This window comes from Nothoprocta perdicaria, unplaced genomic scaffold, assembly GCF_003342845.1.
Source record: "Nothoprocta perdicaria isolate Ctin4 unplaced genomic scaffold, notPer1 scaffold_214, whole genome shotgun sequence".
NCBI lineage: Eukaryota > Metazoa > Chordata > Aves > Tinamiformes > Tinamidae > Nothoprocta > Nothoprocta perdicaria.
The window spans coordinates 755,701-781,750 of NW_020455360.1; the positions used below are offsets into that span (position 1 = coordinate 755,701).

The 26,050-nt window shown below is 40.4% G+C and overlaps 1 protein-coding gene across 3 annotated transcripts in view; it reads right to left on the reverse strand.

The window, feature by feature from the left end:
• Positions 1-26,050, reverse strand: part of SCAPER (S-phase cyclin A associated protein in the ER) — a 129,973-nt gene that overhangs the window by 15,819 nt on the left and 88,104 nt on the right. For 2 of the 3 annotated variants that reach the window (XM_026038638.1, XM_026038637.1), the window contains exons 25-28: positions 23,099-23,328; positions 16,465-16,620; positions 6,472-6,709; positions 3,324-3,473 (exon numbers count right to left, since the gene is read on the reverse strand). In XM_026038638.1, coding sequence (XP_025894423.1) covers positions 3,324-3,473; positions 6,472-6,709; positions 16,465-16,620; positions 23,099-23,328 — 774 coding nt within the window. Of the gene's footprint in view, positions 1-2,957; positions 3,040-3,323; positions 3,474-6,471; positions 6,710-16,464; positions 16,621-23,098; positions 23,329-26,050 lie in introns of those variants that run through there. The other variant, XM_026038636.1, reaches the window with a different exon arrangement.

The following is a 26,050-nucleotide window of genomic DNA, read 5'->3' on the forward strand; positions in this document are numbered from 1 at the left end:
CCGCCTCGCACACTGCGAGCTGTCGAGCGCTATAGTAAACAGAAGTTCACGTGCCGATACAAAACAGACAGCATCGCTTAGTCTTGACTAATGGTGCTAAAGCATTTAAAATATTAAAAGAAACATTCTTTGCTTTCTGAAATTTTTAGGTTTGTAAGTGATTTATTTCTTCAGTGACAGCAGCTGCCCTAAAAAAGCTCTACRACTGTTAAAATATGAAAAAAGGAAAGGAATATTACTAATATATGGGTAGAGTCAGCAAGATCACAGTCTTTTTAAAATAAACAGAGCCGGCACTACCAAAACAGGGAGGAATGTATTCCTCCCGGACCCGCTGTCCTCCGCGCTGCTCCGCGGGATCAGCTGGGGCTGCGGTGGGAAGGACTAGGCGGGAGCGGGGCCGCGTCCCGGCGCTGGGGACCCCCGCTCCCGTCCCCAGCGCCTGCAGCTCCGCTGAAACGCGAACCTCGCCGCTGCGGCAGCGAAAGGATCTTTCCCTGTTCATCTGCCRCTCAACCGGGTGCAAAGAGTTTTACAGGGAGTGTAATAAAACCGGACAAACCTGTATTACATTAAATGACTGGCGTATGATGCTCCGGGTAGATTTGCTTCTATGAATGTAAAATATTTAGGAAATTGCCCTTTTATTATTTTGACGGCACAGTGGTAATAATTCATTTAAATCACAGTGCTACTTCAAAAAGGTCAATGTTGAGGTTGACAGACTGTAAAATTTCCTTTCAGAAATCCATCTATTCTCCAAACTGAGAACTACAAAATTTTGAGCAATTAGTTCTTTACCCCATTATTTCATTTTGGACATTTTAACTCCACACGTGGCCAAAAAAAGGAACCCCAAAAGGCACATGGAGATCTTGAAACAACTATATGCTCTTTTTTGAGAGTAGACAGGAATGAAAATTTAAAACTCATAATAAGAAATATAAATTTACAGAGGGAAAAACACCCTGGCTACCAGGCTGCTCTATGAATACTTGGTTTCATAAGCAGTCTGGTGTATCTATTTTTATTTTGCAACTCCTTCCAGGAGCTCAAGCCTACTGTCCGAAAGCTTTCACTGTGAGCCCAATTTTTTATTTTTAGTAGGACTCTGCAGCTGATCAACAATGAAAGAAAAAAAATAGAAGCTCTGAACAAGAAGTAAAAATTTAAACCATACATGAGTGAATAGGAAGCACTGCCTTTTTGCAAAAGTTTGTAAAAATTTGTAAAGTTTTGCAAAACTTTATAGAGATTAGGAACAGCACAATCTCCTCTTGCCTATGAGTAAAACCTGGGCCTAAACACACAGGTGGACGTACACGCTTCCACGCTGATCAGACCTCTCCATGGCCTTTCTGTTTGTTAGCTCTCATCAAGCATTGGAACACAGAAGCACTTTTTTTTTAAGCGAAAAACCTAAACGGAAACAACTTTCCCAATTAAAAGCTTATACAATAGGAATGTGAGAAATTAAATCAGAAGTTACATTTGCCACAGCATCTCTTGAGATGATGCCACCAAGGCAAGCGACATAAAAGGCTGCTTTTCCTATCTAAGAAGTACTGACATGTGGTGGTGGTTTTAACCCAGACCTAAGCTACTCTCCAGAGCTGTGGAAGCCATCTCGAAAATCTAGAAAATGAACCCAGCCCAGGGGTAGATGGGGAGACGCACGAGCTCGCCGTCAAGGGCTCGTGCCACGGACACAGGCACGCGGGGCCGCCTGCCGCGCTCCCCATCGCCTCCCCGGCCCTGCGCCCGCGCGCTGGGCTCGCACYCCGGCCCCGGCCTGCGAGGGCTCACATCTCCGGGAGGAAATCCCTCTCCTCTCCTCTTCCTGGCATTTCTGGAGTTGCATGTCCTCGGTGCAATGAATCACATCTGTTTATAGATGAGTGCCAGAAAAGACATTTTTTAAACTGCAGAGAAAAGACAACACTGTTTGCTGGCACGTCGGGATGCCAGCGAAAGCAGCGTCGAGCGGTGGGGATCAGGAAATCGCGATAATATCCCATGGATTTGCAGGAGGAACATCTTAAAAACACTGCCCAGAGTCCGTCCCTGTTCCTGCAAGGCTCTAGACCATGTTTTCTTATGGAGGGGCCGAAGGTCCCCGGCCTGACCCACCGCCAGGCAGCTTCAAGATCCCAAAAGGGATTTGGCTCCACAGAGCAGCAAGGCTGTAGCATCCTCCCTCAGGCTCGGGCCAAAACCACAGAAACATTGCTATATAATTATATTATATAATTATATAATATTTCTGACAGCATTGTCAGCCTTAAGATATTATAATGTTCCAATTATAGTCAACAACTGGAGGATCACGGTCAAGCAGCTTTTGTTTAAACCTTTGCTGACAAGTGGAAACATTTTTCTGCTCTTCAGCTTAACGGAGGGGACTGAGCCTCTTGCCCCGAACACACTCTGCCTCGGCACAACAAAAATCCTCACTGGCTGTTACAAATAAATGTTACAAACAAAATGAATAATGTCATAAAATKTAACAGTCCATTGCATCACACCAAAGGTTAAGATTGTATAACGCAGTTTTTACACATCCAGAGTCAAGTCCACATAATCAAAAGATACAGAGCAAGTGCCAACCTCTGCCTTGACCCATCCCCTGAGAGGCTGTGTGCAAGTCAAGGAAACTGCAAGATTTCAGACTGAAGGATTTGAAACAGTTTTGAAGTTTTACATCTGGACAATTTTATAAGCTATTCTTTTCAGTATGTGAGGTCATTGAATCTATTAACAAAAGTGGACAACAGTCAAGGCAGCTAGAGGAGGATTTTCCACTGTTTTTTTTTTCTTTTTCTTTTTTTTCAGAGTATGCGTTTTACTACCAAAGATGCAAATAAAAGGACAGCTAAAACTTCAGTGCGTCCTCCAGGTACGCAGGGAGTTGGGGACACCAGCACTTGAGGACATGCCTTCTCTGAACACTGCCGCCCAGTTTAAAAAGCTGCCTGAGCTGGTTCTCAAAGGGACTGCGCGGCTACTGCAGTCACCTCGTCACACTCCACTGGAGTTCACCTGGAATTAAAAATATCAGTGGCGAAGTCTGTGTTGGTGGTGAGTAAGGCTAATAATGGTGAACACAGTACTAGCATCATTGTCTGCACATAAAGTTTGTTTACAACCACGTAAAATGCAAGTTATGTTAAGATACGACTCCAGCTTATATCTGACAAATGCCTGTGTTTGTGTTCTCAAGGAGCCCCAGGAGCTTCCAAAACAATGTTGAGGGGCCTACACTTCTTGTAGGATCCACGACTAAGCACATGATGACTTCTGATCCCATTTACCCTTTGCCCTACCTGGTTATCCGTGTTGTTGACAGTAAAATAGCCCACGCAAATGATGACTTCATGCAGCAGCCGCTCGCAGGTGTGCTGGGAGCAGTACCACAGCAGGGAGCTGACGATGTGACGGAAGGCGAGTGACAGCCCTTCCGCACCCACGATAGACTGAGGAAAACAAAACAGAAATTACAATCCAGCGGCGCGTTGCAGGAATTACACAAATCACACACACTAAAATCACAGACCCACCTCCCCACCAAGTGCTGTGTTTATTGTTACAATGACTTTTTTGGAGGAAGTCAGAATCAGCTCTCTTTCTTTAGTAACTTACTAGGACAAAAAGGATTCTAATATTAGAAGTCACAAAATAAGTTCAAATTTTAGAACACAAAATATTGGATTCTGCTGAGTGGACATTCAGTAGAGCACTAGGTTACCCATTTCATTTGACATGCATGACATGTTCCAGGAAAACTTAATGSTGATATTTCTTATTAATAAGCAAAAGAGAATAAATCTTTTTTTTTTTTTTTTAATACATTTCTCATTAATATTCTGTATGTTCTGAATGGAGAAGATTAATAACAACTAATAACTTTTCAAACATTGAAAACAAGTTAGAAGCATCCAAAAGAAGAGAACACTCAGCTGCAAGGCTTTGGGGGACATTTTTTAAAAAGTAGGCAAACTGCTGTAACGTGGAGATTCAGAWTTAGATTTTATCTGTGCAGCCTACAGCCTCTATTTAATAAACATGTCAAACAGACTGAACGACACAAGGTCAAAGGGGAAAACTTTAGCATAAGGAAGGAGCATGACAGTCTATGAACTCTACTGAAACAGCAGTGCAGGCCTCAGAAAAATCTCTTTAGTGTCTTAGTTTTTTTTGACTTTATACCTTGCAGTCAGCATTAAGTCCATACATTCCAACTAGTGCAGTTTTAGCATACTCAAAATCCAGGCAGGAAGCATATAAACCTTGGCAATCAAAACAGATTCAGTTCCATGGTACTTTCCATGTTGAATTGCTCTTCTAAGTTAGGATACTTTCAAAATTTAACATACATTTCAGTGACCACTTACTGCTTCGGCTCATGGAAATGCCACGYTTGGAGGTCCAGCCCTCCTTCAACCAGCGCTGTCCACACACGYTGTGACTTGGCCCTGTGTTTAACCTTCCCTGATAACAACAGGCCAAAGGGCATCYGAGTTTGTGTATAAAAGTTAAACTAATTTTTCAAGGAAACTATGCTTCCTTTTTAGCCAGAATTAGTATCAGTTCAGGCTCCTGTGTCGTTTCTCACTACCATCTTTCAACTGTTTAGACTGTCAAATTAAATGAAATATACCCCCACGAGCCATCTGTGCTAATACAAACTCTAGAACACCAGACCTCTTCYGTTAATCAAAAAACCCTATTCTATAGTCTTACTAATACACAATAAAACTATTCCTTAGAGATAAGAATCAGGCCATATATAAACTCCATCTTCTCTTTCCGCTTTCTGGTAGTGTGCTGTAGCACACAAGGTCAGGAGGGATGCTAATCTGTTGGGGTTAAGTCATTCTAATATAATGAAACAGGTAGCTCCTAGGTCTACATCAAAACCAGTATTATGCCTACAGTTCAGTAAGACAGTGAATCAGATGCTTCCGTGAATGGGACCTTTATTAGTGACTGAACTAAGTCACACTGGTAACTTGTCACCTGTCTGCTCCWCTTTACGTGATAACCATTATCTTACACAACTGCATATTGAACAGACTCACATAGTTAGACCACAGGATTGGGGATTTAATGTTGGTTGTAAACGCTCAGCTATGAAGGCAGTTGGTAGAGAGAGGACTGTAGACAGTGTAAGAACAACCTGGCACATTTTAGAAATTAATARTTGTTTCTTGGGATATTGTGGGACAGCCCTTCAGCTGGGGCAGTTTTCAATGGTCTCCCTGGCTGCTCTGTAAGGTGCCACTGTTCCAAGTTCAGTCTTACTCCTTGGTGCATACGTGCATGCTTGATGCACACGTGTAACACCTGTATCTGCAAATAACGACCCAGTACCAAAGCCACGGAGCACGCTGAGCATGCTCTAGAAGAGCACTGCATTGAAACACATGCCTTCCAGGAAGAAAAGTGAGTTAAGGGTGCCAGTTAAGGGTTGTTTCAAATGCAACTCCAGCGCCTACATCCGTGCCCCATGAAAGCTGCCTGGCCTCCCTCCTGCACAGACAAGCATTGCCACATGCAGGTCGCTTGCTGCTGTATCACAGATATTAAACACACTAAAAATCAAAGTCAAGAAATGGCAACTGAAGGAGACATACTAAATTTTACTTATGCAAAGTTCTTGCTGACTTTAATGCATTTCAGATGGCGTCTGTGGTACAATCTGTATACAAATTACACATTAAACGAAACAGAAACCTATTTTGATGAATTGTACAAGAATGATGTTGCTAAATAATGTTTTGCAAAGTAGTGCTTTTTGACAGGTGTTTTACATTAACAAAACAACAGCTTTGCCAATTTATCTGAGAAATATATTAGTATTTATATTTTCTTAGTAGGGCAAAATGATTCATTTGCACTAGGAATCTCTTTCCACAAAAATATGTGAGAAATGAAGACTCTTCCATAAAGTCTTTCTGAATTTTTTTTTTGTGAACAAATACAAGTAAATTTCCAAGGAGATTTTGTCAATAAAATTGTACTTGAATGAAAAATGTTAATATCAAGTGATTTTCAGCTTCACTGTGTAATCTTAAATGCAAGTGGCTACTGAAAGCACCAAAGAAATGCAAACCATGCTTGTAATGTAAGTCCTTTCAGAGTAGAAAAACTCCTTTTTCATATCAAAGAAGTCCTTGGTGTTTTGGGGATTTGATAAATATAATAACTATGAAGATGAAAATGAATGTTTTTCAATACAGAAGGCAAAAGAATATACTCAGCATTCCCTGTATTCTGAATATTCACCTTTTGGTTAAAAACCTGCTTCATCAGCTGYATTTATACAGCCCATATAAAAATAATTAGCAATTTTATGCATGAACAAAGTCATCATCTAAACAAAGACCTTAAAAACAACAAAACTCAGTCTGCTAAAACTTAGGCAATGATTGAGATTTTCCCTCTGAACGTGCGCTTTCAAAGAGCAGTTACCTGAAAAGCAGGCAGGTCAAGAACAGCAAAACTATTGAAGAAGCGTAAGCTCTGAATGGCGACCTGGATGGTGCTCTCAGCGTAGCTGTCCTTGGGACTGGCCGTGTTTGGATCGGAGATGGTCCCGTGGAAGAGGACGCAGTAGAGCATGTGCAGGACACCCACCAGATCCGTGGACTGAAGAGCRGCTGCTAGTCCTGTGGGATCCTGCCGCGTGTTGTCAAATATGTTCCAAGATCTGTCAAAGAAACATTAAACTGCCTGAAGAGGATACAAGCACCCAGGGAGAACTCTTTGCATGGGAAGGTAGGRTTTCTGAGACGTCAAATGGTGGAAACCAAACAGAAGGAAAGTTAAAAAGGAAAAGGCTGACGTCTAATGTGTCATGAAACCACAGCAGTTCCACAAAATACTTTCCCTAATCTGAGCACTATCTTGTGCTTTCTTTAATTGCAGCGTTGCTCTGTTTTAAATATCTCTCTCCATGCAGACTGGAGTCTTTGATTCCCAAAAGGGGTCACAATACCAGGACGAGACCACATGGCTTCAGAGCCAGAGGCCTGGGGGCACTTTTGGGGGCTCCATGCAAGCCTGTCCTGAAACTCCACAGCCCCAGCCAACCTTTATTTCCTTAAGCAGTAGCTGGAGCTTGYAGAGCTGAGAGAAGGTCCCCTTTACCCTCTGTGCAGACACAAACATCCTACCTATCCAGCAGAGGAGGTTACTAGGACCAGATGATCTTAATCATGCAGTTCTGCAAGAAATAAAGCAGCAAGGGGCTGAACAGCTACCCAAACCATGCTACTCCTGATTCCCGTCATATGTTATTATTGTAAACAGTAGGGAAGCGTAAGTGAGTTGGAAATGGCTGAGGGAAAGGAGCACAGCCCGCGCCAACGGAAGCCAGGCCTCTCTGGGATCTCTGAGGGAGGCAAGTCAAGCCGTGGGTATCAGAAAGCTTCCGACTGCCTGGGATATGCAGGAGAACAGAGAGATGACTCGGGATGTTCCTTCTCACATCTAAACTTTCTAAAGCAATTTAACCTAATATTTAACACAATCCCTCAATAATTTGCACAGTCCCTGTTTTTTCACATTATTAATAATCTAGAAAATGATACAGGGCAGTCACTACTAGAGGAAATGCAAGACTGGGACTACTGTAAACTAGGAAAGCTGGATGAACATGCAGTACTCTGGCAAATGCTAAATAAACAAAGCTGAACAAATTTTACATCCTATGTGTTCTTATCCTAAGCCATMATGTGAAGCACTTGAACCTCATTAGGGAACCTCGATGAAATCCATCTATAGCAGCAACCAAAGGAAACAATAAAATAATAAGATTTTACAGTCCACAGTAACACTGAAAACATGGTACATGCACCTCTAAATTCAGCTACTATGTTTCCATCTTAGACAAGAGAGAGAAAGAAAGAAAGAAAAAGAACAAAAGAAGGAAAGAAGCATTTCTTATTTTTTTTTTTTTAACTTAAGAGACCACATACTGATTTTTTTTTCCTTCTTTTTTGTTTTTCTGAATAATCAAGGGGACCTGTAACAGGCAATAAGAGAACAAGCAAATGTCACAGAAGGACAAATCAGGTGAGGGCATCCTCTCCTTCTCTTATAACAAATAAATATTAAGGAAATGGGGAAGCTGCAAATATAGACAGAACTGGTATGAAGTGCATTTTTAAACAATCTATAGCTTTGAGGACCTCAGTTTAAAAAAGAAAATACTGGACCATTAAGAGGACTGCAAACATTCCTGTGGACCAGACTCAGGAAGCAGCTTTTCCTTGATCAAAACTGCTCCACAGGAGAACTTCAGTGTCAGTCAGGAGCACCCAGGATCCTCACTGCTGYGCACAGGACACTCATCTCCTCACATCGCTGCTTTGATCGACTGCAGTTTTCAACCCAAAGTCTACACAGAATGACTAATACTGCTTTTTTGTGTGTGTATGTGTTACACACCCTTGTCTTCAGTGGTGCAAACTGAAACCATGAACTGAGTCACTCCCAGCCTTCGGTTAACATCATCTGGGTTCTGTCATTCTCTCATTTTCTAGCAAAGTTAAAAAAAGGGAAATAAGAAAGCACCACCTCACCCAACAGCAGGAGCACCAATGTTACTTGTAATAAAATAACTTTCTTCCTTGGGCAACAGAGACAAATGAGAGAAGTGGGCAGAGKGGAACAACACACCTGCATCATCCACATCCCAAAGAACATCTTGCTACCGATTTCAAACACAGTTTAAATATTTATAGAGGCCAAGTTGCATGCAATTGCACCTTCACAGTCGCAAGAGCAAACTGCAAAGCCAGCACCCTTGTGCACTGTCTTGTGAAGGCGCTTCTCAAGTGCGAGCAGGCACCAAGCATGCAGGTGGCACCGGCTTGCCTCAGGGCAGCTGGCGGGTGGCCAGGGACGAGGGACACCCCGTCCGCGTGGGCACCGACCTCCCGCCCCTGCTGCGGCACGGGGAAGGAGGTGAGACGCGGGGACTTAAGGAGGTTATTTTAGCTCGCGGGCCCTTAAGCAGTGCTGCACCTGCGTGGACTCTTCTCTGTCCGCCTTGGGTGCACGAGAAGAGCAACACGACAGCGCTGGGGCTGCAGACAGTTCTCCATATGAGCAAGTCCTTGACCTTTATCACTCTTTTGTATCTTTCTATTCGGACAGCAGTTGCTCAGATGAGTAATTTTTGCTTTTTTTTATCAATTAGATCACATGTGTAAGGAATATTTTTCTTCTGAAATTAATGCTTATGGGTATCATTTCCTTAAAAGCATTTCCTATTTACAGCCTGCGATCAGCCAAAGTTATTAAAAAAAAATCTTAGGTGCAGATGCTGCTACCACCTCAAGAATTACCCTGTGTCCAGTTCAGGGGTAGCTACATTATGCAGAAGAACCACACGACAATTGCTTCGTAAATCCCTGACAGCAGAATTGACATTTTCAGCTACAGGACAAACAAAACCCAAGGAAGGGCGGCCATTTCCCGACGCGGCTGTTGCGCTGCAGATGACCCGATCCCACCGCGCAGCGCGTGGATTGCTCCATGCCAGCTCGGCAAGCGAGAGCTCTGCCCGGAGTGGGAGACGAATGTGTCTGCGTTTATTGTACAGGTTCCAGCTTGGGCGGTTGTTTAATGCAGGCTGCTTTTAACAGCCGCTAGGATTCCCGAGAAGCTTTTGAAGACACCGTGCCACAAACCTAGCTGTGACGGCCTCATGGGGCTGCTGGCGTGGAGCTCCTTCAAAATATAGATAATGAGAATTGAAAGAACAAGTCGAAAGAAAAAAGCACAATGATTACAATTACGATTTTATGCCATTTTACCTACTGGAAAAATAGAACCTGTGGTTTGCAACGAGCTCAGAGCTCCCTTGCAAAGAATAAGAGAAGCAGAAAGCCCAGRCGAGCTCTCAGCCTGCGCGCAGCGGGCTACGCTGCACAAGGGCTTACGGCATCGCTTTCCTTTTCCTGCACCTGGACTCCGTGCACAGAATCTTCATTTTGAAGCTCCGTGGGCTTTACAGGAGTGTGTTTAAATGGAGTCGTCAGAGAGACACTTCCTGCAACATCACCCCAAGTCGCCCGCGCCGCGCGAGGCAGATTCCTGGCGCGGAGCTCCGTCGGCTGCGGAGCTGCCAGCGAGGCAGGGCGAGCTGCCGGCTCCGGCACCGGGTATCGCCACCGCTCCGCTTCGTGTGGCTGCGGTCCTTTAGGGCTTCAAAAAGAGCTTTCGATGCCCGATTATGCAATAGGCAGTAGCCAAAATATGCTAACTATCCTTAACTACTCTCAACAACTAGAATATTTATTTCCATAGTGGCACATGATAGCACAGCACCATTTGCCAACTGCCATTTCTTTCAGTTCTATTCTAGGCTTTTCAAAAGCATACAACTGGGGGAAAAAAAAMCAACTATAAAAGAATAAATATTCATGATCAAATGATAACCCCAAATTAATTACTGCGTGCAATACCTCTCAGCATTTTTGGTGACTATTTGCAAAGAGAAGATTGACCAGTTTTACCATAGGTTAAAGCTAGCTTACTTTCGGCTCTCACTCCATCATTACTTTTAAACAGTCCCATATGAAAAAGCTTACATAGCTGGATGAAATCCTTTTACTGTTTTGTGCTGCTCTGGAGCAGTGAATTAATCAAAAAATATATAAAAAAGTGAATTGCAAAATTGCCTTCAAATGTGAGCATTTTTTTTTTTTTCATGCACACACAGAGAAAAAGAGGAATTTTAGGGTTATGCCACAGGACAAAGTTATTAAAAAAAAATGTCATTCTGGCTGCTAGCTTTGGCTGGTAAGAAAACTCCTGTGGAATAGAAGAAACTGTTAGAAATGTTTATTTTTGATTTTGTCTGTATTACAGTTAATTTGTACACGAACATGCCACTGGCTCCTGTTGCTTTTACCTGTCAGTTATAACCACTTGAAGCCTAAATATTTACAATATAGAGGTAAAAGACGTTATTCATACTGGTTGTGGGCTTCAAAGAAGAAAAGAATTATATGATATGTGAGGAAATAAAGCATGAACCTTCATGTCTGCTGCTTTGAGTGATTTTGATCAAGTTTGTAAAGCAGTGATTTTTGTACACTTTGCAGATTTCAAATCCTTTTTAGTCAAATGTGGGCCTTGTGAAAATTCAATGATAACTGCCAGGACACAGACTGAAATAACCAAACCAAAATGAGCAGGAAAAAGTACTTATTTGCCTCATTTCTGGAGTTGACAAACAGAGCAATAAATGACTAGATGGTAACAATTCTGCAAACAGGCAGTGATTTGTGCAAAAAGTAAACGATTCGGATGACATGCACCTCTGCGGAGCGTTTACCAGCACTGCAGTATTTAGGTTTCCTTTCACTGCCACCAGCCGCCACAGGAAGCCTCTGAGGAGGCAGGTCGGGTTTGTCCCGTCCAGGCAGTGCCCTSTCCAGCACACGGTGAGCAGGCAGCGGCGGCGGCCACGCAAGAGGCTACGCTGAAGGGAAGCAACAGGTACAGAATTCCTGCCTCTGCAAGCAGCCCAGAAAAACAGGTGAATATTTATACGGTCAAAAACGCTGCAAGGTTCTTAAAAAAAAAAAAAAAAAWAATTAGTGAAAGGCAGCACTTCTTCACTAGGGGCTGCGGCTACAGCAATCAGATGCTGCCTTAAGGCATTCTGGTATAGTCTTCGGATGACTGCAAAAGAAATTAAAAAAAAACTAAAATGGGGATATATCAGGACAGAAAGATATTAACCAGTGATACTTCATTGCTTAAAATACACCACTATTTATTATAAACAGGAATTCTATTGCAGCTTGATGAGAAACAGCATACTCTGCAGAATGAGCACAGAACTGCAATTTCGGCAAGCATCGATATGAACAAACTATTTATATTTGAAAACATATTGTTTTAAAACTGACTAAACTAGCAAGCAGACCAGCCTCTCTAAGGGTATACATTATAATGTTTGTATATTTGAAATATATACTCTTGATTAAAAACATGAAGCCAAATGGAAACATAAGTTTTCAAAAGGCTTAGAATATAATCTGTAGTTTTTTTAATATTAGGATTTAAAAAATACCATCTGCATATATGTTTCTAAATTATTCCATTTAGGAAAAGAAATGTCAAAATAGAGAGTAAAAAATAATAATTAAAGAAGCATAAATAAGAATTTAGTGCCTGTCAGACCTTATTACAACTCATGGTACCAAGCCAGGAACTAGAGTGCTGCGCAAAATGGGCATTTTGAAATGTTTCAGTAATTTCAAGAGCAGTTTTATGCCGGTTCACGGCGCTTGCTGCGCCTGCTCGCTGTTGGAAGGGGCGAGCGCGGCCAGCGCGGAGCCGCCTTGCAGCGCCGCCAGCCCGAGCGGGCAGTATCTTAATTACGGTAATAAAGCCGCAGGCAGCCCAGCCCACTTCCTCGCAGATCTGTGCCATGCCAGCCGCGCTCCCCCGGCCCCAGCCCTGCAACGCTGCAGCATTCTGCACGGCGGCTCGTAAGCCGCAACCTCGTTAGTGCTGACGAGAACTTACGTGGGGGCAATGCACGGCCGGCAGCGTGAGCTCCCGGCACACGCCAAGGAGGGAGCTCGCATGGAGGCAAAGGCAGCGCTCTCCGGCAGAGGAGCTCCCAAGAAGTGCCTTGATCCGGGGGATTATTTGCAATGTTATCCTAGCTCCCACTGGGACCTCACACTTCCCGACACAGGGTATTCAATGCTGCAGCAATGCCTGGCACTTGCCCTMGATGCAGTAAAAACACTCTTTGGAAAAGACAACTATCATCCTGAATGCCGTTAGGCACCAAAGGCCTATTTATCCATTTCCAGGGCTATTCTGTGAAAAGTCTATTTAATAATTTGCTTTATTCCAGCTAATAATTTTACCTACTGCTAACTGCAATGGCTAACAGAAAAAAATAAGTATTATCAAGCCACAATTCTCAAGTCTTGATATCAGATGTCAGGCTTGTCAGGTGTCCACTTTTTCTCAGCAAATAGAGCTTGATACACACACGTGCATTTTATGCTTGCTTTCTTCATACAATAAAAGCCAATGACCTAGTTTCAGATCTCATACAAGTATGTATATACATAAACATAAAACCTTTTAAAAACTCATCACTGAGAACGCCTCCCTCACTAGTAATGGATGCAACGCAACATAAGGCAGGACTTTGAACAGGAGGTCCCCACTCATCCTCACTGATTCTTACATAAACATATAAAAATACTCAAAATAAGGTCCACATGCATCTGTATAATGATTTCAACAAACAACCTTTTATACCTTCTATATTACAGAGTGTTTGCAAAACGTGGTATCGCATCCAAGTAAACCTTAAACTAAAAGAATCCTTCAAGTATTTATTACTCAGTACCAAAAAGGAACATTTGAAAGGTAAGATCAATATCATGATCTTGGCAGTAAATGAAAAGGAAAACCCTTCTCTTATAATAGGGTATGTTTATAACATATGTTCAGAATGGAACATCATTTCAATAACTTTTTATGATATTAAAATTGAAAAATTCTCAATTTATGTAACCACATTAGCAGGATTTTCCTTTACTGTATTTAGCCACATGGCTTTTCTTTCTGAAAAGTCTACCATGGGACTAAAAAGGTATTTTAGTTTAATATCACTATTTTTATCTTCTACTGTAGATCCATCATACACCTCATGTGACATTTCATGCTGACATACATACATACATGATACCATTTGAGACCATTCTCTGCTAAAGGATATTGTTGTGACATCTTGCCTACAACTGATTCAACCTGAGAATCTTAATGAAAACAGAACAACAACAAAGGACAATAGTCTTAAAAGATTAAGAGAAGGACTAGTAGCCTGCCGAGAAGTTTTTGATGGAGACCTGGAGCCCAGGCACCTGAGATCTCTTCCTTGCTTAGCATATGAAGGAAAGTTTCCATGAAATAAATGTCCAAATAAACACAGGGTATCAATTTAGAGCTTGGCTTAGACATACTTTGTACACATGAGTTTACATGCATTCAGAAAGTAATTAGAAACACCCCTGGAAGGAAGATCTGCCAGAGCTACAGGATACAAAGACTTTTTTCATTGTATGCAAGAACTTTTAGCTCAAAAAAAAAAAAAAAATCCCTGTATGTGGGGAAAAATTTGGGGGAGGTACAGCTTGGGCCTTTCTTAATATTGGCCACTTCTAAGGAAATTAAACTTGTGACCTGGAGCATTCCCAGCAAATTCTAACAGTTTTCCTTAGTTTTGGCAGCATTGAATGTCTATTTTTGCAGATCTGCCACTCTTCGTTTTTTTCTCCAATACAGGCATATATTATTAATTTAACTTTATAGTCGATTCATGCTTTGTCTTTTGATTTGCTCTTTAACACAAAACAGTATTTTTTTCATAATCAGTTGTGAAAGTTCACTACATTCACAAGGAAAAATAATTTTTGTGATCTTTACAGTCAATTCTGTTATTTTCTTTACAATCATTTTATGTTATTCTTGTAATAATGTTGAAAGTCTAATACACTAATACCTTTCTTGGCAAAACAATACTTTCTTGATGCTATGGAGTCAGAGAACTGGTGGTACTTACTTGTTTTCTTTTTTTTTTTTTAATAAAACAACTTCAAATTAATTAATATCAGAATGAATAGAGAGTTAGTCTGATGTACAGAGGTGTATAATATGGCATGTTTTCTTGATGCTCAAGCATATACAGATCGAGCTGGAGAATCAAAAATACCAGATTAGGAACAGGCTGCATTGCTATCCTACTACTTACCTTGAATGAGAGGCATCTGCTCTCACAAATAAAGGCTGCTTTTTTTTTTTTCCCGCTGTAGATCATGTATCACACAACACATATTACTGTACTATGACGTATTTAAGAATTCTGTAAATTTGTGCACTGTTTTAGCCACCTTTTCAGCCACTGTGTTCAGCAACACCTTTTTCTATTTAAATCACCTTAAACAGTAAGCAGTTATGCAACATAATAGAAGTAAACTCTGCATTCACTTTTTAAATAAGAGTAAGTTTAGGGAATGAAAGACATTTACTTTAAGCTGCCTTTTAAATCAGTTGCACCACAGCTTTTGATCTGAAGGTGAAAGACAACAGTTTTTAATTCTGCAAGTTATTTCTCTGTTTCCTTTTCATGCACAAATGAAGCATGGTCAGACATGAACAATCTGCACCTTGGGTTAAAATCAAAAGCACTGCTGTTACATGCAGGTGCTAAGATCAAGCACTTTTTTGTGCAACTCTGATGAAAAATGCTCAACCCTCTAAAATTTTTTACTTTGTTACAAAGCACAGATTTTCTTGAAAGAAGTACCTACACAGTACTATATTATTCTGAGATACAAAGATCTCTAATATTTTAGGAATCTTGTGCCAGTTTCAGAAATTCCCAATGTTATACTATGTACTTGTGTGGCCATAACTATTATTCTACTAAGAGAAGGGCGACTCTTTTAGTGTGCATTTGATTTTTGGCAGCCTTGCCCCGCAATGYAAAAATGCCAAGTTGGCAGCTTTCATAAAGGGAAATTTCAGTAAGTTTGGGTAGTCTCTCTGGGCTCATATTTCTAGTAGATCTTTTTCCATGTGCCTGTGCCCCTTGAGTTACCATCAGTGCCTCTTACCTGCACCCTTGCTCCTTRTTCAGTATTTTATTAAATCTTGTTCTTCATATCTAGCATCGATTCTCCATTTCAGAGATCCATTGTAAACTTCTGACAATACTGTCATCTCCTGAACTCTAGGACAGCCTGATGCTGGTGGTTGTAGTAATGTTGACCTGGAAGCTTTGAAATCTTTGACTTTATAAAATACATTCCAAGTGGTCAGGCTGTCCTAGAGCCGTAAATTATGGAAGTCCAGATTTGCTGGCAGAAACCCAGGCAGAAACATACCTCATGCTCCCACCCCCAAAACACATCTTAGATTAAGATGAATGAGAATTTTGTATTAGAAAATTCCCTGGCAAATCTAATAATACTTTACAAAAAAAATGTAATTCCCTTACTGACAGTGGTATTTTAAAGAACAAAAGCTGACTGAGGCTACTCAAGAGACAAGTCAATTAAGCACTGATTTTAGTTGATAATAAAATACCTCTTGAAGGACTGGACACTTAAAATCACTAGCGATAAAACCCTCTTTGTAATGATGAGGAAGAAAGATAAAGTTTGCAATTCTGACAAATGACTTACAAGAATCGAGACTCAATGCAGGTAACTAATTACAGCTCAACAGTGAAGGGCTGACTGGAGTGAATTTCCTGCACTGTTTTTTTACCAGTTCTTATAATGTGACTAAGAACAGTTCTGGTTTCTGRCCTATTCAGGAAGTTCAGTTCCACAAATGCAATGTTTGCAGGAAGCTACAGAGCTTTTTGCCCTCTGAACATGCYAGAGATGATGGACCAAGAGCACCTACCTCCCATTGACAGCAAAACAGAGTTGACATATCCCATGCAACACAGCTGTAGCATTTTGTAGAAACGTGGCTATTTTGGGATTCTCGTCAACAGGGCCTTGCACAGAGAGGAAGCAGCAACACAGCTTGTCTATCAATCCTATGTTCACCACATAGCTAGAAATGGAAAAAAATTTGCATTAAAAATAGTGAAGAGTTTTACAGTTCTGAAAGTAATTTGTACTTCACTACTATCAAACTATACAAAATGCAAGTTATGATTTTTTAAATTTTCTTTCTAAAAGCATTCAATAAAACAGTTCAAACGACAGTAACTCACATCTGGCTTCCTACAGTTATCAGTAGTTTTTGTCAGCAGATCTGTCTTTTGTAGGACAATTGTATTTTACCATTCAAGAAGGATGAATGTAAATGTTCATTTTACCATACTCCTAGAAGACCAACAGAATTTTGCCATAGTTAAATGATTTCATAGAATCATAAAATYGTTAAGGTTGGAAGGGACCTTTGGAGATCATCTAGTTTAACTCCACTGCACACGCAGGGTCTTCTAGAGCACGTGGCACAGGCTGCATCCAAGTGGGTTTTGAAGATCTCCAGAGAAGGAGACTCCACAACCTCCCTGGGCARCCTGTTCCAGGGCTCTGGCACCCTCACTCTTAAGAAATTTTTCCTTAAGTTCCTGTGGAACTTTTGATGCTTCAGTTTGCGGCTGTTTCCCCTAGTCCTATCGCTGTCCACCACTGAAAAGAGGCCGCCTCATCCYCCTCACTGCCTCCCTTGAGGTATTTACAGACACTGCTCAGGTCCCCCCTCAGCCTYCTCTTCTCCAGGCTGAACAGGCCCAGCTCTCTCAGCCTTTGCTCCTAGGGCAGATGTTCCAGGCCCCTGATCATCCTCGTAGCCCTGCGCTGGACTCTCTCCAGCAGCTCCACATCCCTCTTGTACTGGGGAGCCCAGAACTGGACACAGTCTCCAGATATGGCCTCACCAGGGCTGTGTAGAGGGGGACGATCACCTCCCTCGACCTGCTGGAGACGCTCTTCTTAAGGCACCCCAGGATCCCATTGGCCACCAGGGCACACTGCTGCCTCATGGTCATCTTGTCATCCACCACGACGCCCAGGTCCCTCTCTGCGGGGCTGCTCTCCAGCAGGTCCACCCCTAATCTGTACTGGTGTCYGGGGTTATTCCTYMCCAAGTGCAGGACCCTGCACTTGCCCTTGTTGAACCTCATGAGGTTTCTCACTGCCCGGTTGTCCAGTCTAATTTATAATAATCTTGGTAGCTCTGCAACAGCATGACTTCTTTTTAACATGTAAAGACAAAYTTCCTAGAATGCACTAATTCACAGAGACAATGATGTTACCTCGATAACATTTTATTGCAATACATTCATCATAATACTATTGCCTGTCTTTTTTTTCTTTTCTTTTCAAAACATTGGCAACAGTTAAGAGACTAACAGAATATGCAGGYAGCAACCTTCAGCTATCAGAAAGATCTACCAGAACAGGGCTAGAAAAAAAATAGTAGTGACTTTCTTGCTCTTTCTTAAACCAAAACACCTCCTCTTTCTTTTTTATTCAGAGTAGATCAGACCACCATGTTTTCCTATGTATGAAGCTTTTACATCAGATTTCTATGAGATTGGAAACGTAAGTAAAAAATTTTGCCATTTGTCCTTGTACTTCAACACAAACAACTGTCTGTGCGCACCAAGTTCCTTCACACTTTGATCGCTATTGGCCTGTCCTTTCTGAATGCAGGCATCAATCTTTAACCTCTCAAATCCATTCAGCACCATGCACACAGATCATTTTTTCTTCCATGTCACCCAGCATTTTCCCTTCTCTACCACAAAAATTCAACTTCTCAGACTTCACTCCCGCTCAATCCCTCATTTTACTGACTTGTATGAGATCGACTTTCTCTGGTGAGACATATACCCCAATCTCAGTTACCTCCTTCTCCTCTTTCCCTTCCATTTTTCTTCATGCTTTCTTCCATTCCACCACATCAAACAGGAAAAAAATCAAAACCAGAAAAAAAAAAWGCTATTGYATACTTCACCCTCCACCTGACTAAACAGATACGGGCAACTAAGAAGCCTTCCTGACACCATCAACTAATTCATGATTTTCACAATGACAGTCCACAAAAGCCAACCTACTATTATTTTAAATCCAACCTACCAGGTCTTCTGCCTACTTATTAGTCAAATCCCTCTATTGGACACTGCCTATCAGTCCCCTTGAGACGGTGACATAACTGGTTATATGATTCCATAATGTCATGTCCACTTTGATTTGATCAAGGTGTGATAATAATGTTTATCATAAATAAATAACCTTGAGTAGATAATACTTGAGCTATATGAGCTATACAAATATTTATGAAAAATAACTATTCCCACAATAGTCCAATTTTGGAAAAATAGAGGCTTCTTTTAGACAATTTTTAGACAGTGTTGCTGCTCAGAAATTACTGTCTCCTCAGGGCTAGAAGCTACATTTTCTGCCAAAGTCTACCCTTCTGACACTAAGTTATTGGGAGCAATGAAAGTAATTAAGAAYAAAAATACATCGAGTACAAAGCAAGAAATCTGACTGCAGTCAGATGAAAGGCTTTTTAAAATTGCTGAAGCCTAGCAGTTGAAAACACTTGAAGACACATAAGGATTATTAGTTACACACCRATTGCTTAGGCAAGCTTTGTTGGCTTGACTTTTCTATTTAGTAACATTAAAGGCCACTAGCATTAGGTTTCTTGCAGATTTTGATCTAAGAAATCCACCTAATCATACAGGTGATAAACAAGCTTGCCAGTATGGGCAGGTAATTCCAGGAACAGAGTTAGATATATTACAGTCACAGAGGAGTGCTGAGTGTTAGAAATCTCCGTGGAATAGAAGAACATAAGAACAGGAGAAGAAATAAATAGATGGATGAGGAACATTTCCACTGTCAGATTGACAATCATGAGATTGCTCAGTGCCCACCTTCCTTTACACCTGCACCTGGATATGGAGTGAAGAAGTAGCTGGTCCTTTGGCAAAGGAGAAAGGGATGAGAATTTGGAGTCTATTGGGACAATACCTGGGCGTGAGAGCAGAAATGTCCCCACATACAAGGGGCATGTCAAAACTCTCTAATCTATTCCCTTCAYCTCTTAGATAATTTAACAGCAGTAGCGTAATTGCAGTAATCTGGCCACTCTTTGCCACCCAGGCAATGATTAGATAGTTGTTTATGCATCAGGTCTAATTTTCCCAAAAAGAAGCAGAGCGAGGTGAAAGGGTAATCAGTTTTCGTCTTTCTCCCTCAGTCTTCCCAAAAGTTTTTTTTAATCAGCTCTGTAAAAGGACACAAGATACAATGACCTGGAGGTGAAAAGATTCTCATTAATAATATAATTTGCCTGTTTTTAACTAGTTTAAAAATGCCCCCTCTCTTTTTTCCTAATTGTGCTATTACCTTGTCATCGTGCCTTTCATTCTCCGTTTATAACCAGATCCCTTCGAGTGCCTCAGGTGAAGGACCGAGGTGGATTCTCATGTATCTTCTTAGCTTAGGGGTCTGCCTGCACTTGGTGCAGTGTCAGGTGTCTGTTCAGCACAAATATCACTGTGCAGACCTCCCACCCTCCCATTCATACATGGGGAGGGTGCAACAGCCTGAAATTTCACACTCTTTCCAAACCTGTTTGGGAAGGAGGTGGGTTACCCAAGAACAATAAAGTTTTAGAGGTCACTTGTATCTATGACAACTTTGTTTTGCCTTCCTCCTCCTCCAGCTGTCTTTCTTATGCCCAACAGGATCATACCAGACTGTAAGCAGTCTGCAGATGACCAGGTGAGCAAGTTCCAGCACAGTTTAAGACAAAGAAGCGACACAACAAAGTGCAGCAATGATGACCGATGCTCCCTGTGCCACGTTTCCACTACYGACCAATAAAACCTCCATTTCTGCAGGGGCTGAAAACGTTTTGATGACTACCTAGACCACTTATTAGTGAAACTGTATGACGTAAGCAGAAGAAACACATTGCTGGATAAACKTGTCTTGCTTACTTTACTTAAGAGGAACTCAGAATGACAAGGAGAAGAATTCTTCCTTATTTTTACAGAATCTATACTGCTTAAGAAACAGAAACACAAACCATTTAATCGATGCACACATTGATTTTGTGTTGAGTTTGACAGACCTATGATGTTGAGTTTAGTAGTATTTAGCAATACCTAGCACATCATATGTTGGAATGCATCATTGCCATGGACTCGATGCTGAACACACTCAGCATTGCTGAAAAATCAAATCCAGCCCTCAAGTCGGGACTCATAAATTAATGAGTAAGCATAAAACATTTAAATGATGTTGAGTAGCGTCGCCCAGAACGCTGTGTCGCAAGCTGGATAAGAATCCCATCCCCAAGCTCCGCATGCAGCTGTCAAAGAAGAGACTGTGCCGCTCCCTTCACGGCCCCTGCCTCCCGCACGACTTCATTTCGCGCTTTGGCAATAAAAGATGCAGGAGTTTTAAAATCACTGTCTCCTCAGTTATGTATGAGCTCTCTCTCCTCCCGAGGAGCTCGAAATGAAAGCTGTAGGAAAAGCTGTGATCAGAGGAGTACCTGGAAAGCAGCACCCCATTTCTTGTCCCAGTTGTATTTTTGATCTAATAAAAGATATCTACCTACAAACRCAGCCAGGCTTAACTACGGGAAATTCCTTCCCGAATCAGGCAGTCCACAACTGGATTATGTCCAAAATGGACAGAATCCTGCAGGAATTAAGTTTCTTTATCAAGGCTCTGCTTAGCACTTCCAAGCTAGCTTTTGAGTATTTTTAAAATACTTATAACCCTTGGGGGTAGCAAGAAGCCATCAAAAAGTGTTTTCTAATCCTCCCTCCCTCCCCCCTTTTTTTTTCAAACTACAGAATTAGAATATCACAAGATGAGCAAAATAACACATTTTCTTTTACTCTCTTACAACTTACTGAGTTATTTTGACTGAAATTTTGCTGTAGAAAAATACGTAGAAAGGAAAATTGCAATTAAAAAGTAGTTACTTTTTATAAGAGTTAAAATCAGACTGATAGAACTGGATAATCTTTGTAACATTGTGCATACATGGCTGGCATACAGAACTAGAGAAAATACGGAAATTATGGAAACCAACTCTAAGTACAGAAAACAATTTAAGAAAAGGACATGAAAGAGAAAAAAAGTGCAGAAACAAACTAGTAGGTGCTAGCAATAAAAACACAAGGATTAAAAAGGTCTACTTGAACCGATAAAAGAATTGTAGAAAGTAACTAACTGCAAGAAAGATTGTATTATGAAGTATTGCATTAAATATCATGTATACAGAGGTCTGAAAAGAACAAGCATTAGTATACTAAAACAGCATAAATATTTAAAAACAAGAAACTGAAAACAGAAGGGAGACAGCAAAAGATGATTTAAAGATTAAAAAATGAGAGATTAGTGTAGAAAATTGGTCAAGGAGTGAATTGAGCAGAAAAGGCAGACCTTGTTGAAAAACTAAAGCTACTATTTGTCCCCATGCTTCCAAAATAGACAGATGATAAGACAAATAAATTCCCAAGGCTGGAAATGATATGAGAAGAATCTAGAGTTTTCTCAGAAGAATTCAAAAATGAGAAGATCTACGTATAACAAAAAACTAATGCCATAAAATATCTGTCCCAAAATAGAAAGAGATTAGACCAGACTATGAACTGTGAAAACATAACCAGTGAYGGGCCCTCAAAATCTAAGGAAAAAAATACAAACTTGTGGGAAGGCATGGGAAGAAAACCAAAAGCAAACCACAAAGTGCATAGAACAAAATAAATGTTCCTGCAAGAACCTCAAATGCAAAAACAAGGGTACAAATGACAGAGGCAAGGACAGGTGACCCAGAAGAAAGAGAGCAAGACGAGTATGGACAGGGCCCTGGTGACGAAGGACATAAAAAAGGCAGAAGTACTAACTCCTTTTTCACCTCAGTCTTTACTGCTAAGACTTGCCATCAGCAACATAAGTCCTAAGTAATTATGAATAAATGATAATAACTAGATACAGAATTGCATTACTTTCTACAAATAAAAGAGATTAATATTGGRGTTATCTAAATTTATCTAATGGTTTAGTTAAAAGCCTACTATTAGAGTGATATTTGCCACTATACTCACTGAAAATGCATGAGTCGAGAGCAAAGAGAATAAAAGTACAGGTCAGAGTAACTTGGACTGGCCATATATTTTGCTGCATAAACAATTTCTGAAAGTTAAGATAAATAAATATGAATCTACAGAAGGTCACATAAAAACAAAGCATGTTACTTTCTGTAGACACTCGTAATCCAGTGACAGATARAGCACAGTTCATTCTCTAAAGTGAACACTGAAAAAGTCCAAGATTAAATCAAATTCTGTTCCCTGTATTTCTATTTCTGCATGAACTTTTTTTTGAAAAGCAATTTTGAGAATATAGCATTCTAGCTGTCTCTCGATTGTACATATATACTACTCTAAGTTAAAGCATTTTTTTCCTTCCATATGTCATTGTAACTTTTTTCTCCTGTGATAAAGAAAAGTTCAGATATGTTTAAATATTATTTTTTTAACCTGATCAGGTCTTGAACTCTGCTGTTGAAAGCTTCAGTTTGTGAGGATTTGCTTTTCGCTTCCTGTATTATYTTCAGTGAATTGTAGTGGTTGTGTCGATCTGGAAAGCTGGAGATCAGACATCCAAAAATCATAGCAGTTATTCTGAGAAGTCCTGTTGTTAGATCTTCAAATACTTGCTTATTTGCACTTCTGCCTGAAGTGGCATTATAGTCATCTGGAACATTAATCTAAGTACAGCAAAAAAGAAGGGAAAAAAAAAGTAATTCAGTAAATATAATCAACATTTGTAGAGACACACTTAGAAAGCTACATATAAGTGCAGCAAAAATACTGAAGTAATATGTTCTAGAAGTACTGAATATGAACATTACAGAAATTCTGGCACAAAAAAAGGGTTTACATTCCTGTATGCACTTTTTTTTCCAGTCTACAAGGAATCCAGTTGTGCTTCTCAGCTTCTGCATAATTTAGTTCAAAACAAATTTCATTAATTGTGGAAGTAAGGGTAGCACACAGCTGCTTAAGTCAGTTAAGGAGGGTGACTGGGGAAGTTCCTATTATAATCAGGGAGAAACTGCCAGAAGAGTAATGAAATGTGTGTATGGAAGACATCCAGTTTTACAGACAAGAGGGTGGCAGCACAGATGGATACGTAGCTGTTAGCGAGACGCCCTGTGCTGAACCGTCCTAGACTCTACACACTAGCAAGCTTCCCTTGCAAGGCAAGGGAACTTCCAGCGCTGTAACTAGTGATCAATACTGCCTGCAATTCTATTTTCATTCCAAGCTAAAATCATTTCTCCTTGGTAAGTAAGGTCACTGAAAATTGTTCCTCCCTGTATAGGTATCAGCAGGGATTTGGTAACACTTGGTGACAAAGAACAACATGCACATTTCTTTATTATTCATTAGCTCCGAGCCTTGTGTTGGTACTTAAAACTCATTGTAATAGTCTGCTGCTGGTGCCGAGCCAAGTGAGCAAGTGAGAAGCCTTCAGATGCTCACTCAGGTTCAATAGGAAAAATAATATTACGTTGCTCCAGTAACTTATGTTGACTAGAATAATTCACGTCTAATGGTTCTAATTGCCTAGTGAAATAGATGGATTATACTTTATAATGTATAAATCAAGTTAATGTGGCAACTTTGTGCTAGGAACACTGAGTTTAAAATTTACTAACAAATACTACTCATTTCTTTTGCACAAAATGATATATAACCTACTTCTTAAGAGATTTAGCAATATTTTTACTACAACATTCCATTTGCTATTATAATCAGACGATGTGTATTTTTTTCTTCTAGGTGAATACATATTTGAGGGCTGGGCTTTCTAAGTATAAATCCCTTTGTTACACAAGTTCATGCTTTAATATCAAGCTGCCTTCCTACTTTCTTAAATAAATATATCTTAATGCAATTAAAAATTGCAATTAATGCAATTAATTATTGCAACACTGAGAAGTAAAATTGTTCTCAATTTATATTAATATACGATTTCCCCAATAATTGAATCAGGAAAATTTTACTTCTTCACATTGTATGAGTCAAATAGACATAGAAGCAAATACCTTTTTATGTAAAATGGATATATTTGAACTCCTTGCTATGCTGAATATCTTCCGTTTATGTGAATTCAATGAGTCACGAAAGATCAGCTCTTTTATGGAAGAAATAATTAATTGGATAGTGTGAAAAACTGTTAAGATTTATGTTCAAAATTAATTGGGATGCATGTAAAATGATGTATTACTTTGCTTGTTGACTACTATATCAAACAGGGGGATAAGAAATCTTAAAATTTAACAATGTAATTATGACAGCGTTCCACTTTTGATTTTTTTTTTTTTGTTGATTATGTTAATTACATGAAGAAAAACTGCTGTTCCTTGAACATAGCCTTTGAATGGGTTATGTTAAAAAGTTCCATATTTTTATTTCTAAACATAGGTTTAACAGTTTAACTGACAAATGAACTGGTGCAATTACATAAACTGATTTAAGTGATTAGCATAAAGTGTTTCCAAAGCATTGAGGAAAAAAATGGAGAAAATACAACCAGCGCTCAACTACTTGACTCATGCACCACCTCAGCAGCACTTTGACGTTTCTGATGGCTGCCTGTGCTGGGTCATATCCTGACTCCTGCCTTCTTTGGCTCAGTTGCTGCACAAAAAGGTGCTGATGCCTGATTCTCAGCCATGCTAGAGCAGCAGCAGCAGCGAATCCCCCCGGCCTGGGGAAGCCCTTGCTGGGCACAGCTGCCCTAAGCACTTCAGCTGTGCCCAGCATCTAGGATTTAATCCTGCGAGATGCCGAAATATATGGCTCCAGTCCAGTAAAGCACTTAGGCACTCTTTTAATACAGTGGAGAATGCAACTCCTACTGACTCGTGTCACCACAGCTACAGCTGGATATCAGAGCACAATTTCCTTTTTTTTGTATGTGTTAACAGGCAAAAAAATTAGTTTCCAGTTAACAAGCAAAGTTCTGTCACTGAAAACTCCTGTTTTAATTTCCTCATAAATAGAGAATCCTTCCTAGCCATGACCATTTTAAATATTGAGTTCCTACATAGAAAGTTCTCTGAAACTTTCTACAATGCTCTCTTTTCTGTTCATTAGGCCAATTACATTATTCTTCATCCGCACACAGTGGTGATTTTATGCTTTCTGCATGCAAAGTGCTAGTTTTGCCTCAAAAAGATTCTGCAAAATGTTTATTTTTAAGGAGCATCTATCAGATATCTGACCTCCTCCATAACAACTAATGAGCTACAGAAACGGAACAGAAATGGAAGTTGCCTGTATAGTCTAGGAGCTTAAGACAGTGCAGATAAAGCTTCTATTTTTTTAACTCCCTACTTCAAAGCACTTAGAGTCCATCATTGTTTCAGTATTTACTCTGGATTAACACTCTAGCCGCCTACTGGACAGCAGAGACCCCCC